Source organism: Panthera onca, chromosome B4 (assembly GCF_046562875.1).
Source record: "Panthera onca isolate mPanOnc1 chromosome B4, mPanOnc1 haplotype 2, whole genome shotgun sequence".
NCBI classification, from domain to species: Eukaryota; Metazoa; Chordata; class Mammalia; order Carnivora; family Felidae; genus Panthera; species Panthera onca.
The window spans coordinates 49,985,159-49,999,886 of record NC_138345.1 but is presented as its reverse complement, the minus strand read 5'-3'; the positions used below and the strand labels follow the sequence as shown (position 1 = coordinate 49,999,886).

Genomic DNA, 14,728 nt, shown 5'->3' with positions numbered 1-14,728 from the left:
GACGGGGCAACTGCAGCCACCCCCCAGACATTTCCTAAAGAGGACAGTTGTGTGTGTTTCCAGTGTGTTCTGGAAGCCGTTTGACTCTCTTGTCTTATTTTAATTTCCATAACCGGTGGCTTCCGAAATGGCTTTGGAAGACAGTTTGCTTTAAATGTGGGCACCTATTCCAAAATGCCCTCGTTGTTTTAGGAATCCGATCCTTCTCCTCCAGGGCTCTTTCGCAGGACTTCTTTTGGACGGGTCCAGAAGGTAGGGTCTTCCCCAGCCGACTCCTGCAGAGGTCACTTTTTGTGCGCGGGTCGTCCCCAGCGTTTGTGAGTAGCATATGCATGTGGCTGTGCTGACTGCACTCGCAGGCTTGTAAATTTTCACCCTGGGAAATTAGCAACAAAGCCCGATCTGTCTCGTGGCTGCTTTGCACTTTCCGAGGGCGGCTGTACTTGACTGAGCTGCAGAACAGGCACACGAGAGCGAGAGCGAGAGCGAGCGAGCGAGGGAGGGAGAGAAGGAAAGGAGAGAAGAGGGGAAGGGTGGGGGCGAGAGGTAAATAGTCTTAAATCGGAAGGGAGCTGCTTCTCTGTGGTCTTGACAAGCGCTGCCTGGGCTCCGCCGGCTCAGTAATAACTGAGTGACCTTTTCTTCGGCTGTATTATGTCTGGCTGGGAAGGGATTGCATTTTGCAGCTGAGAGCCGGGGCTTCCTCCAGCTCGGCTCCTCGCGTGCTGCTGGGGTAAGTTGTCTTGAGCCAGGACGGAGAGAGACAGCCTTGGACTGCAGTTGCCTAAAAGGAGGACACCTGTGGCTCACATGCGGTCAACACCATTACTTGGCGGATCCTTGAGGACCTCATTATTTTAAACTTAAAAAATAGAGACTCCCTCCCCCCTCCTTTTTTTTTTTTCAAACAATGCTTCTTTTTGACCTTTCCCAAGGAGAAGCACTACAAAGCAGCCACTGTGCTTTCTGAACGGCCTCCCCCTGTATCGCTTAATTGAGAAGGTAAGTGCAGCAACTGTGTATACACGCGTCGGCTTATTTGTGGTGTGTGTGTCTGCGGGTGCGCGCGTGCGTGTGCGGATGTGGGTATTTTTTTTTTTTTTTTCTTCCCCAGCCTCTCCTAATGAGGCATAAACTGGGGCTGCAGCCCAGCTCCGCACTGCAACTTTCGCTCGGGCTGCAGCTCTGCTGAGACGGTTTTGTTTAAATCATGTGAGGCTTCATTATTTTTATGATGAGACATGAAATAGATGCAGGCGGAAGATGTGGAGGGAAGGAGGGGAGAGCGGCTGCGGCGCGGAATGTCTCAAGTACGACTCGAGTGGATAATAGTCAAAGTTCAGGATGAGCCGCAGCATTCCCACACCCCTTACTCCCGGGAAGAGAGGGGCAGGGAGAGTTTGGAATCTGGAGAGGTTCGCTCAGGCCTGGCCCTGGGGAAGAGAATTCCGTCCTAGGTGGGCTCCAGACCCCCTGCTGCGTACTTGCTGGGATTCACAGCCCCCTCCCCCTCCGAGAGTTGAAATCACAGTCTTGCGGTTCTTGGGGACACTTCTGCCTCTCCCCACTTTTCCGTAATAAGAAAAGGTGGTTCCGGCAAGATGGAAAAGTGACTGTTTGCAGGGGGGCTGGGGGTGGGGGGCGCGGTGGGGAGAAGTGGCCACGAGAGACAGGTTCCCTGGAACGAGGTGCCCATGTCCTAACAGGAGGAGATTCAAACTGATGCAGCACATTTTTACGGGGGCTACCAGATTGCTGTTATGAAATACAAGTCAGATTTATGATCTTTTTCATATTGAACATGATATGCTATGCTAACGCTGCATGTGACAGTTTAATCAAATCCATTTGTTACCACGAAGCTAAAAGGGGCCGCTGGGATTTTAGGATTACGGGCAGAGTTAGGGAAGCATGTGGCTTTGTCATTCGCCATCATTTTGCACACCGCCACACTGCGAGGGGCTCTGTGTGTGCGCTCTGTCTCGTCTGGCCGCCCTCATCCCTTCCCCCACCCCCTGCCGCCACTCCGACCCGCTCCCAAAGTGGCTTCACAATAGTCGGTCCTCGGCGGTGTAGGCTGCGCACCAGGTCCACACTTGAGCTAAATCCAGGAGACCCCCTTCCACTTCTACCTTGGGCTCTGTGCTCAATGCGAAGCTGCTGCAACTCAGGCACGCCTAAGTCAACTCATGCAGAAAAAGGAGAAAAGTTTTGGTAAGGTTACAATCTATCATAGATGCACTTTGCCGGCGCTCGGCACTCTTGACTGCTCTAAAGCTTTCCTGCTCTTCCGCTGCTTTTGTGTCTTTTTTTTTTTTTTAAGATCCGAAATATTGTTGTAACTGGTTTGGAAGACTGCTGCTTAAACCAATTAATCTTGCTAGGTGCAACAAATACTGCTACATTCTTTGCAAATCATCCCTGTGTGGCTGCGAAGACACAACCACAAAAGGCTAGAGCATAAACTCCATAAGGGATTCTTTGTTAGAGTGCATGTATGTTTCTTATTTTTTTATTATTATTTTATTATTATTATTATTATTATTATTTTTTTTTTTGCATGTGAGCTGCATCAAAATTGAACTCAGTCTTGCAAATCTCTTGTTGGCCTTTGCCAAGCACCAGCACTTTGCTGCCATGGTAACTGTAATTAAACTGATAAGAGTGGAAAAATGTCAGTATCTCTGAGCCTTGCAGCTGCATTGGAGAAAAAGGGAATCAAATTGGTTCCCAGCTCCATTGCTCCAAAAGGGGAGGGGGTGGTGAAAGGATGGGGAGGGGGTTGGGAGTTGAAGGGGCAGAACAGAGTTAAGCAGCTCCAGCGCCTGAGATCTGGGGACATCTATTTGCATTGTTGTCCCTTAGGGGGCTGCAGCCTGTAGGGATGCTCTGGGCCAGTGAACAGAGAGAAACAAGCTTTTAGGCCCAATCCAGTTCTCCAATCGGGTCTGGGGGCTGGGGAGAGGACGAAGATGGGCAGGAGGAGAGAAAATCTTTTGTTTGGTACCTCTTGGCAATCGAATGGCCATGTTGGCCAAATTCTTTTAATCTGTGTCACTGCTCCCAGCTGCGGAACCTGCATTCCCATTTTAGCATCTTCCTGAGGCACCTCATCTCTGCCAACCCCCTTTATGTATTCCCCCTTCCTGTTCCTTCTCCCAAATTGTTCTCTGTGAATCTTCCGACAGGGACAAAATGTTTTCCGTTCACTATGTGTAGTTAGTCCAAAAATATAAAAGACTGTGTCTAAGTGCTGCACATCTTTGATTATGATGATTTTTTTTAAGCCCCTGTGTGTTGTGGAGTTGTGGTTACTTTGTTGTGTTAACTACTGAAGCTGAGACCGCGCGGATGAATGGCACAGAACAAGGGAACATAATGGAGGCAATCAACCGTTAGGCCGCCTCACAATGCAATCCAGGCAATTAAAAGCTCACCAGAGTTTAAATGAAATGGTTCTACTTATTTCTGCACACCACACTGCACAGGCTATTATTTATGTCTTTTTTTTTAATTATGATTTCCCTTAAACTGTCAAATAACTCAGAATGGCAGGGTCTCAGAGGCAATAAGAATTTCCCTCAGAACAATTTACATGCCAATCTAAAACTAGTTATGAGTCCTGATGTGCTATGAGCAACTTGTGAAATGTTTCTCCGCTTCCGAACGCATAACTCTACCCAGCCGTGTTCTTCTGGATGGTGAGGGCACGGTGGGGAAGGGGGCTGCTGATGCTTTGTGCCTTTTAGGTACATGGCAACGTGGTGACTACTAAATAGTTCTTTTTCTACAACTGTTAACTTGAAGAGTATTGAAAAGATTTCCTTTTCAAGAGAAAGGTGATGATGTTCTCTAAAAGAAGGTACCAGGATGGAGGGTAAAATATCAAACTCCTTCAAGCCCAAGGCCAAACAGAATGTAAGAGTTTCAAATATTAATTGGCCTCTGAGTGCTAAATTAAAATGTCAACACAACAAAAACATTTTGTGAAGACAAGCAGGGTAGTGTTACTTGTGCCAAATGTTGGTATTCCCTGTCCTGGTTACAAAGCATTTTGAATAAAGATAGCCGTCCTTCTCCACTTGATGGTAGGAACTCAACTGAGGGAAATATAGCTTAGCTACAACTAAAAGGGATTTAAAATTTTTTTTTCTAGCTTTGTGACGTAAAATAATAATAATAATAATAGCCTTATAAGTTGGTGAATTCGAATAGCCAGCCATCTCTCGACGTTTTCAGTAATGAAATACAGAATGTCATTTAGTAAATCCAAATTTCCCCCCTCCCCCCAGGTATATGGTTAAGAGGCACTTGGATATGTTCTGTACCGTAATTAATGGGATTTATTCCTTGTGGAACCTTGCTAGAAGACGGTAACTAGTTCTGATCAAAGAAACTTCATTTGTTAGAAGTTCTAGAGAGTGAGATTTAGCAGAGCTATCAAGGGTTATGATTAATCTACACTAGACCCTTAGCTCCTTCAAAGAAAGGGAATAGAAAGCAGGCTATAGGAATACCACCTGCTCTTCTGTACAAATCCAGCTGCTAGTCTGCAGCTTTGACTACCACACTGTGCAGATCATGCAGCAAGAACATCCACCCTTTCTTCCCTGCCAGACCCTAGTCCATCACTCTACCAGAGAACTTATTTGGTAATGGAAGTTCAACATCAAAACAATATTATGTGCAATCCATGCATTATTTGTACCTAGAAAAGTTATTCAGCTCTGAGGGTACAGTGCCTTGATGTCTCTTATCAATGTGATTAAAAATGAAAAAAGAGTGTGAAGGTAATGGAGGTGAAGCCTTCATAAGGAGGCTTCAGAGGAAACTGAAGAAGGTTTAGCTACTTTGGAGTAGGGAAATACTCCAAGATTATGGCTTGGCATTTCTTTTCTTGGAACTGTTTCAAGTGCATCTACATTTGGCGTTTTGTAGAGTTTGAAACTTTATGTACAGGCGAGGAAGCATACTATAGTAGTGGGATCTCTGGACTGTTAGAAGACCACCAAGTCTTGTGCTTACCTGTCATTCAGCATCGAGCGAGTCCTTAAACTCTCTTAGGCCTCGTATCACAATTTGTAAAATGAGGGAGTTAGGAATCGATGATGTCTTGAGTATTTGGTAGTACTTAGAATGAGTTATTGGATAAATATGAAGCTCTGAATAGTTGGTCCAGCTTTTTTTTTTTTTAAACTGGGTATTTGACACTTAGGAAAGAAGAAACTCAAAGGGGAATAGCCTTTCACTGAAAACATTTCAGTCAAGTTGTAAAAACCACAGAACCCAGCTGGACTCCTTATTTATGATGGAGATGTATCTCTAAAGTATATAAATTTTATATATATGTCTGGTGCCCTATCTATAACATAATATATTTATGTATATATGTTTATGTAATTTATATGTATTTAGATTTTTCCTTCTGTTGTTTTTTCTTTCCCCTATGAAATTAATAAGTGTGTGTTTATGGTAATAAACCAATCCTGTACTTTCATTTTATATGAAAGCATACAGTATGCAGTCAGGTAATCTGCCATTTATAGAGGCACTGACTCATGTTTGTGAGTATAGATTCATTTGTAAAATTGTAACATAAGGAACAATTTCAAACAGCAAGAACACAGAAGGAAGTATTTGGATGCAAACACACAGTGTAGAATTGGGGAGCTTTCTGGGTGACTGTACTCTATGTTTAACTATAAACAGCCCCACTGCTAAGTCAGGTTAGTGTCTTCCCATTAGGGTACACTCTCCTTCCACCATCAAGCACAAATCAAGTGAATTTCTAACCAATAAAGAAAAACTCATTTTTGACTCTTATAGGCGGTGCATGGACTAGTTTGTTAAATAGCTTCCTTTGAGATTATTACTCACGTTTTCTTCCCAAAGGAACTGCACTATGCAGAGAATGGGGACACTCTAAAATTATTTAATGTTACTTAACTTTGTGTATATGATGTCAACATCATGTCAATGTCAATGTATACTATGTACAACATGAATGCATTATCCCACCCCCACCCCCACCGTCCAGGTGCAACTTTATAAATGATTTAATAAGGACTTTATAATGTTTGAGGCTTTTGTTTCCAAATTTTAGTTTGATTTCAGGATAGCCCCAAAAGGGAAAGTCTAACGCTCCTTGAGAAAAGCAATATTAAATATTAAACTTGTTGGAGGTCTTTTGACATCTTTTGATTCTTTCCTGCAGTCCCAGCTCTCTTTTTTGTTTTTGTCTTCCTTTAGGTATACAAATGCTCTCAGTCCAGCCAGACACCAAGCCGAAAGGTTGTGCTGGCTGCAACCGAAAGATCAAGGACCGGTATCTTCTAAAGGCACTGGACAAATACTGGCATGAAGATTGCCTGAAGTGTGCCTGCTGTGACTGTCGTTTGGGAGAGGTGGGCTCCACCCTGTACACTAAAGCTAATCTTATCCTTTGTCGCAGAGACTATCTGAGGTAGGAATTACCCTTGCACACCAGTGATGACTGGATTCCTTTTAAAATACTTTTGTAAGTGTATTTTTTGGTTTCATTTCCTTACTACCAGCTTCTATTCCTGAAAGACATTGACCTGTCAGCCTTCAAAATGTTGCCAGGTGCCTATTATGCAAATTCTTACTCGAGTAATGGCCAGTAAAACATGATATCGAAAGTGATTCCATTTGGCCTGCCTGGATGCTCATAGTTAGAGATTGGTTATTCCACCGCCCGTATTAGAAGCACCAGTTCATGGCAAGGATGTGGTTGGTAGAAATCAGCATATAAGTGTTTCATTAAACCATACCGACAAGATAGGCTGAGCTTGACACAGAATTGTTCAGCAATCTTCCTGTGTCTCGTTTGTCAGAGAAAGTTCAGTTTGAAATTATTAACGGGTATTTATTAGCATATTTATTATACAGTTTTGACAACTTTCCCCAAGTGTGAATCTGTGTCCCCACCCTCAGTGGCATTCCAAGTGGTCATCACAAAGACATCACGGAGCATTAGCAGCTTCAGACTTGCCAGTAGCATTATGGAAACTAACACAGTAAAGATCTCCATCATTATGGGGAAATGAAAGCCACTCTAAACATCTGATCAGTTTGAGGACAATGCATATGTTCTTGCTTAAAAAACCATGAAGCCCACTATACTTGTTTCCCAGCATTTAGCACTCAATGCGTGAACTTGTATTGAAGAAAAATTATTTTGCTTTTCAGGGAACTTTGTGACTTGATTCAGCTGCAAATTACATATATTAATAAAGTAGGAGCTATCAAATTAGAGAAATGATATATGGCATCATTCGGGTTTTCATATTTGATACGATTAATCATTTTTCTAGTCTGACATTAAGCGATTTATTTTGAATTTTCTCCCTTTATGACACAAAATTTATCAATCAGCCGTAACTCCTTAACCATCTTGGTCATTTTTGGGAAGTGTTTTCTAGGGAATTTGGTGCTTCTCAGTATATAATTCAGTTATTTTATATTTTCAGTTAATCTTTATATATAAAAATAGATCATTTGATTAGTGATCGTTTAAAAGGGTGAATCCAACACTATTTATCAGATTCTACCCCCCACCCCCCCAACCTTAGGATTGCCTCAGCTGACAGCCTCCTGGCTAATTATGACCACTTGTTACTATCCCTCTGTGTTCCAAGCGCATAAAATACGTGCAAGGTGCCAACAATGAGAAGTGACTCCATAGCCAGGATTTCCCTTATTGTGGTGGCACAACTAATCAGAATTAACTTATTCCATGAATTCTCTTAGAACTTCAGTCTTTGAACTTCTTCTTTGAAATAATTTTTTTTTCCTCTGCTCATTGTGAATTAGAGCCTCATTTCCACATAAAGCATTCGCATTTTACTTTCAGTGATTTAACAATGCTTCCTAGTTTTGCTTTATCTTTGCTAACCAATGGTCATGGCTTTTGACTCTTTTTTTTACTTTTACATTTGTTTGCAACTGCAGTGTCTCAAAATGATTTATGTAACAACAGTTCCAAAACAAGGAGCTTATATAAGTCTGCGCAAAGTTAAGGTGTTCTAGTAAGCAATAAAGATAAAAATTAAGTAAGATTTACAGAAAGTATGTTGAAATAGCTGGATTTTAAAAACTTAAAAATTTGCCAATGTAATACCTGTATCCTGAGTTAAACTGTTTTACAGTTGTTGATATAATAGCAAGCAGAGAAGGAAACTTAGATTGTGTTATTCTTATGGTAATAAAAATACAATGTTTAACTGCCGTTTGATAGTCTCAAGTAAGTGTTTTGTTTAAAGGGATTTATCAAAATAGTTTTCATATCAAAAGTGCTTACCCTCCTCTAAGATAGATAGATGTTGCTGTTTGTGACATTACTTAGTTGATTTCTGGTAGACTCAAACTTTTCATGTTTGGTAACTTGTTAAAAAAATCATACTCTTTCTAATAAAAACCTTGGTTCTGGTTGCCAATATATTCATTTCTCAGAGTATAATGTCCTCTTAAGTTGGTCATTACCACATTAATAGCCAGTTGTTATGTTAACAGCCTGAGGATTGTTAACATTTCAAACTAAGTTGTTAACTGCAAGCTTATTCCTTATTTAAACTGAAGGTTTGTTGTATATAATGTGACTTCTTTGGCAAGACTTCATCAATACTTAAAACTTGCAGAAGCGAAATGGGGAGTTGGTGTGTGTGTAAAACGGTGTTATGTGTTCTAGATTATGCCACAGATGTGGTATATAGTTTTATGTAAGAAGTATGTATCTCCATGACATCGTGTCCATGTTCAGCAGCATATGTCTCTTACTAGAAATTTAAAATAGTCTAATTCTATATGTCACATAGACAAATACAATTAGGCAAACTTTATTTACAAATTAATTTCTTTGAATGGTATAGTCATTCAAAAATGTTTATTGGATGCCTGCTGTGTGAGAGGCATAATTCTAGGTAATAGATGAAATTAACTAAGAAAAAATAAAGGTGTACCTAAAATTGTTACTATCTGTTTATTAATTACACAAAACCTGTTAAATGATCAGGGAGCAAGTAGTATTCTGTGGCTGTTTTCTCGAGTTTTGAAAACAATTTTTCTCATTTCCCTTAGTTCACATTTACTTTTGTATTTTGCACAAAGCTTAACCATTTAAATCCTATTCAAAAGTGGTTAGGTTCGGTTTTTTGTTTTTGTTTTTGTTTTGTTTTGTTTTTGGTGTTTGGATATTATATGATTTCTTTGAGGCACCAAACAAGCCATAAATAACTTACAGGTTTGTATTTCTCTCTCTAAATCAGTAGGTATCTAAGTAAGAATATGGAAAATGATAAAGAAGAAAATAATTTTGTCTGTACTGGTAAATTATTGATTGTAGGTATTATCTTGAGTCAGATAACTTTTTCATTTCTAGAGAACAGTGAAATATTTTTTCCAATTGTATTTAACTTCCTAATTAACTTCTTCCAAAAAAGAAAACAAACAAAAAAATCAAACACTTGTCATGCTGAACAATGAATCTTGAAGTTATAACATTTTATTTGCATTACTTTGTTTTTTTTAAGTTCTTTGAATAATAAATACGAGAATTTAAATCATAAGATACTTTCTTAGAGTTATAGAAACTATTATTGTGGTAAATACGATTTCTCTCAGATTTTTCTCTCCTTTGTGGCACAATTAGCTTTAAGAAAAAGAAATATCTCACCATTTATATACTGAGTTTCAGAACTCCACAATTCATTTTCCATAACGGGGCTGGTATAATGTCTTTTGTTTCTCTGTAGAATATACAGTGTACATATCTGATGAGAGAGAATTTGCCAGTTTGTAGGATTGTTCTCTGCCTTTGGAAACTCATTAGATAAAGGAACAGAAGGATTGACTTTTTAAAACTTCCTCTATTAACATGAGTTCTGACTTAAACTATGAAGTCAATCTGCCCATCAATATTTATACGCCAAGACCTAGAAATCTAGATGTTAAAAAATGTATCCGACACATTCATAACTTTTTCATTTTTAAAATTAAATGTATGACAGATTAGATGGAGGAGCATCTTTATACCTTGAACTAGATAGAGCTCATAACCAACAGAATACCCAAAGTAGATTAATAAAGTCTTGTATAAAAACAGAAACGTTTTAGTAATGATGTTTATGGGACTCTTGTCACTGCTAAGCTGTCCATCACCCTTGTCTCATTTTGGAAAATATGAAAGAAAGTAGTGAACGTGTAATCAGAGTTTTAGAATTAAAATCTTGTGGCAAGTGTTACAAAGTCAGAACGAGGAGAAATAACAAACTACTTTACTTTTCAACTTGGAGGAAGTAAAGAATATCAGAATTTGCCTCTCAAGACTTTGGGAAATTTTTGCTTGTTTTTTTTTGTTTTTTTTTTTGTTGTTGTTGTTAAGCCTAAAACTTCTTACTTGTATATTTTAAGCATCAAGTCCCTGTAGGCTGCATCTTGTATGTCTGAATGGTGTCTTACCAGAGAATGTATTCAAAGCTGTTTGCTGTGATGTTATGCCATGGAAGCTGCTTATAGCTCTTCCTATATGAGAAGCTGAAAATGCCTTCTGTAAAATTTAATGTAATTTGCTATTTTTATATCTGGGAATAATGTGTTTAAAATGAAACTGCTGGGAGAGAATGATGCTTCATGTCCCACTATAGCTGCCAATTAACAAAAAGCATTTGAAGGTGTTATGCTGACTATAATTTTACATCCTTTAATAGAATAATAGAACGACTTGCAAATAGAAATTTAAACTTAAATGCCAAATGCCACATAGAGTATTAATCTGGCTATAACTTTATTTCAGACTAATCAAATCCTGTGCCCTAAATTTTTATATAAAGTTTAATTTATATTAGTGCATACATAATTACAACCTTAAAAGTAAACACGAACGTGTTAATATGATTTTATCTGACAGTTCATTGCATAGATTTTTTTTAATGTTGAATAAGGTGTTTATTCTTTTTTTTTTCCCTCTTCATTTTCCTCTTTTTAATATTAGGCAGTTGAAAATATCTTCCCCAGAAATCAGTGCATTATTATTATTTGAAAAATCACTTTTTATTGTTTTAAATTCTGAAAATTTAAGCTTTTATAAGGAACGAAACTCCTCCCAAATGAACTTTTTTCCTACAAGCTTCGTTTCAATTTTTTAACACTTCATTATTATCGTAATTTTTATGATATTTAAATGTCTCACATAATCTTAGTATGATGAAATATTGTAGTATGTGAGTCTATTAGACCCCATGCCCTGTTAAAAAATATTGTTTTATTTCTTGTAAATGATCTTACCTTATTTACAACTTTATAAGAAGTTGTAATTTATAAGAAGTTGTATTATTGAATTTTATTTTATTTCAAACATTTTACACTCTATACCATTCAAGGACCAGTACAAATCAGGAGTGATAATTTTATTTGCTACAATATTTTGAGAGAGTGCCCCTCATTTTTGGAAAAATTGGTGGATTTTCTGAGCAACAACTCTGTAGCAATCTCTGTTAAAAATATTTCACATACATATAGAATTTGTCATTTGTAAATTTATCTACGACATCTTTCTGTCCTTGCCCTGTAATGCATCCATTTTCAGTGGGGTATTTAACATAATGAATTATTTTAGTGTTGTGGCTTTTGTTTTGTCTTGTTTTATAGACGACATATTTTCCCTGAAAATACCTCCCTCAAGATACCTCCCTCAAGAATATTGAAAATTTGAAAATACTTCACACTGTTTTTATATTTTTATTGTTTTTTTTAAATCTTTTTATAAAGCATGGAATACTTCAGTCAGGATAGTTCTTACCCATAAAATGGATAAGTTAGACATACCTGACTTAGCAGAAAAATATTCTGTTTCTACAAGTATATTTAGGATTAAATGCATCTGGAAGAACTACATTTGAGAATTGCTAAAATTGCTTATTTTGCACTTTATAAATACACAGAACTCTGGGAAAGAACCTCTATTTTTGGTTGCTCTTAGTGTATATCAAAGTAAGCCAGCATTTCATTTATAAACTCACCATTAACTTCCATTAAGTGACTAATAATAAATGTTAATGTTGTGTTTTGACTGCATACACATAATTTATTAAGGAATCTCATTTGAAAAATATGCTGAAAGTAGTAATTTGGTAAATGGTTTTGATGCCTATATGCACTGCAGAAATGTATTATGTAGTTCAGTTTTTTTGCCTCACAGAAAAATTATATAACCTAAAAGAATCGCACGAACCTCAAGCAGCCATTATACTTTCCTTCATTACACTGTGAAGCATTGAAATCTTATTTTTGCATGTGGTTTGGAAACATTTTCTGGTTCTGGTTCTTAGGAGAATTTCTTCTATTATTCAAAAGTTTTATGCGGGCACCTCATCCTGTCTTCAAAAAAAAAATTAGCCAACGTTTCTCACCTTAATCCGTATAATAATCGTTAAGGTAGGACGAGATCTTGAAAACACGGAAAGTAAAAATAAAAACAGCTGTATTCTTTCTATTCAGTTGGGCAGCTATTTTTTAAACGACATTTGCATTAACTGTGTTTCTTCAAAAAGGCATTTTTCTTTCGTTTTAATTTTTTATTGGCTCATATAAGCGATTACTCCTACTGATACATGGAATTACCCCTTGCGAAGCGTTAAAGGGGTGTGAGTATGTATACGCATCCCACGCATGCAGATGGTAGAATCTATATGGCCTTAGAAGGAGCATTGGCCTTAGAATGAGCATTAACTTTTCATAATCAACTTTCACCAGATCACCATAGCCTGACAGGCATTAAAATTTGTAAAATTAGATACTCGATGCCAGCTAATTTCTTAGTATTTGTAACTATAACACTGACTTATTCTTACAGGGTGTTCACCATTCTAAAAAGAAAGACAAGTTTTATGATACTATAGAATGCCTAAGTATATTCCCTTGTGATTTTTATCACCCAATTCTGTTTTTCTCAGTGCCGATGGAGTTTGACACTGTCTGTTCTGTGTCTGTTTCCACCATCATACCATATTTTTTTAATGATTAACTATATATTTCCCTTCTCAAGGCATTTATAAGAAATGTATTTTGAAGCAGAAGCTTACGTTGTCAAGCAAAAAGTGTGGCATTTAGATTTTTATTGTTGACTTTAAAGCAATTTCTTTTGCCTATTAAGACTTTTTGCCCCTTATTATTGATATTAATGGATAACTTTCCTCTAAAGGATTTAGGACGTAAGCTTACCCTTTTATTATATTCATCAAGCATATTTACTGTATTCACAACCTGCCCACATCAGTCATTTGTGCATCACCTCTTCCTTTTTGCTTTCTCCCTATATTACTGAAACATCTTGATAGATCTTTTTCTTCTCAATAAGATTTTTGTAGTTATGTAAAGATTCCAAGTCTTTTGCTGAATTTTGTTTTCTTTCATAGTGCTAGATTTTGTGATGCAAAAATCTCTAGCTGTGGACTTTACTAGTTTAAAACAAAATCACACTTGAGATAAATAATCAGCTTGGAATAGTCAGATCCCTGATTTGAAGTTGGAAAATTAACATTAAGCTGCGTGTATTAAGTTAGACTCTAACCAGCATGTGTTGTTATGATTCAATTTAATATTAAAAACTCTCCAACTGGGCTACAGGGAAAATAAAAGACTCTTAGGAATTCAAAGATTATTTGCAGAGGAGTACAACAAAACCATATTTAAGTAAAATTGTTATTACTAATGCAGTAAAGCATCATCTACATTAAATCCATCCTACTAATAAAAACAGAAAATCAGTTTTAATAAACATAAATATCAAATATGACAAAGACTAGTAAAGGGGAAAGGAACTTCATAAAATGTGCTAACATTGTATAGTAATCTAAATACCACTGAGAAAAAATAAACTCCCAACTCATTTATGATGTGGGATCCCAACAGCCAACTTCATGAGGAAAAAGAAAATTTTAGACTTGCTAGTTTATTCTCATTTCCTAAAACTTTTAGAACAATGCCATGCTTTTATTATAACAGTTCTAACAGATGTGCATACTGGTTTTGAAATTATTTTGTTCTCTTGTTGTTACAACATTTCAAAATATCTTAAGTAATATCCCTTGATAGATGGCTCACATTTTCCCCAAATAAGCAGGCTCAGGGCTGTTACACTTTCAACTACCTATGGCATTAAGCATGATGCTTCTTTTGTACTGATGAACTACTCAATGAAAACGTATTCTGATGAATAGCTTTATATTAGACTGGGTGAGATCAGTGATTAGTTGCCTGTTTGTTTGGATAAATGGGGGAGGGATCAGAGACATGGAAAAAGCAGTCTTAACTTTTAACAAAAAATATGAGTATCAGTTTTAGTGGGCAGGTTTATTTGTATTTTACAGGTAAGAAGTCCAGCTATACTGTGAACATAGTTTTAAAGCCTGTAAGTATGGCATGTGAATATCCACGGAGAGATCATTTGTGCTTTGGGAGATACAAAGAAATCAGAAGTTATTCAATTGTGTTAAAACTTATAAACTAGTATTATTTTCTGGGGCTATTTATTAGAAAAAATTTTTGTAAAGTTTCTGAGCTATAAGAATCCTTCTTTCTACAGCACATCCTTGCTGAGTGGGTAGTTAATAGAGGTTATATTTATTATTACATGCTTTGCTATCTCTCTAACAGTTAAAAAATGAAACCATTTAGTTACTTAACAAATATTTGAGTGCTAATGCTTCATTCC

At 37.4% G+C, this 14,728-nt stretch overlaps 1 protein-coding gene across 6 annotated transcripts in view; it reads left to right on the top strand.

The window, feature by feature from the left end:
• The window catches only part of LMO3 (LIM domain only 3), a 54,623-nt gene that overhangs the window by 1,044 nt on the left and 38,851 nt on the right, over positions 1-14,728 (top strand). Inside the window, exons 1-3 of one of the 6 annotated variants that reach the window (XM_060658253.3) lie at positions 1-252; positions 936-1,002; positions 6,250-6,463. The exon at positions 1-252 is cut by the window's left edge and continues 110 nt beyond it. In XM_060658253.3, coding sequence (XP_060514236.1) covers positions 6,258-6,463 — 206 coding nt within the window. In that variant the 5' untranslated portion in view covers positions 1-252; positions 936-1,002; positions 6,250-6,257. Of the gene's footprint in view, positions 253-357; positions 1,003-1,676; positions 2,215-6,249; positions 6,464-14,728 lie in introns of those variants that run through there. The other 5 variants (XM_060658257.2, XM_060658258.3, XM_060658254.3 and 2 more) reach the window with 5 other exon arrangements.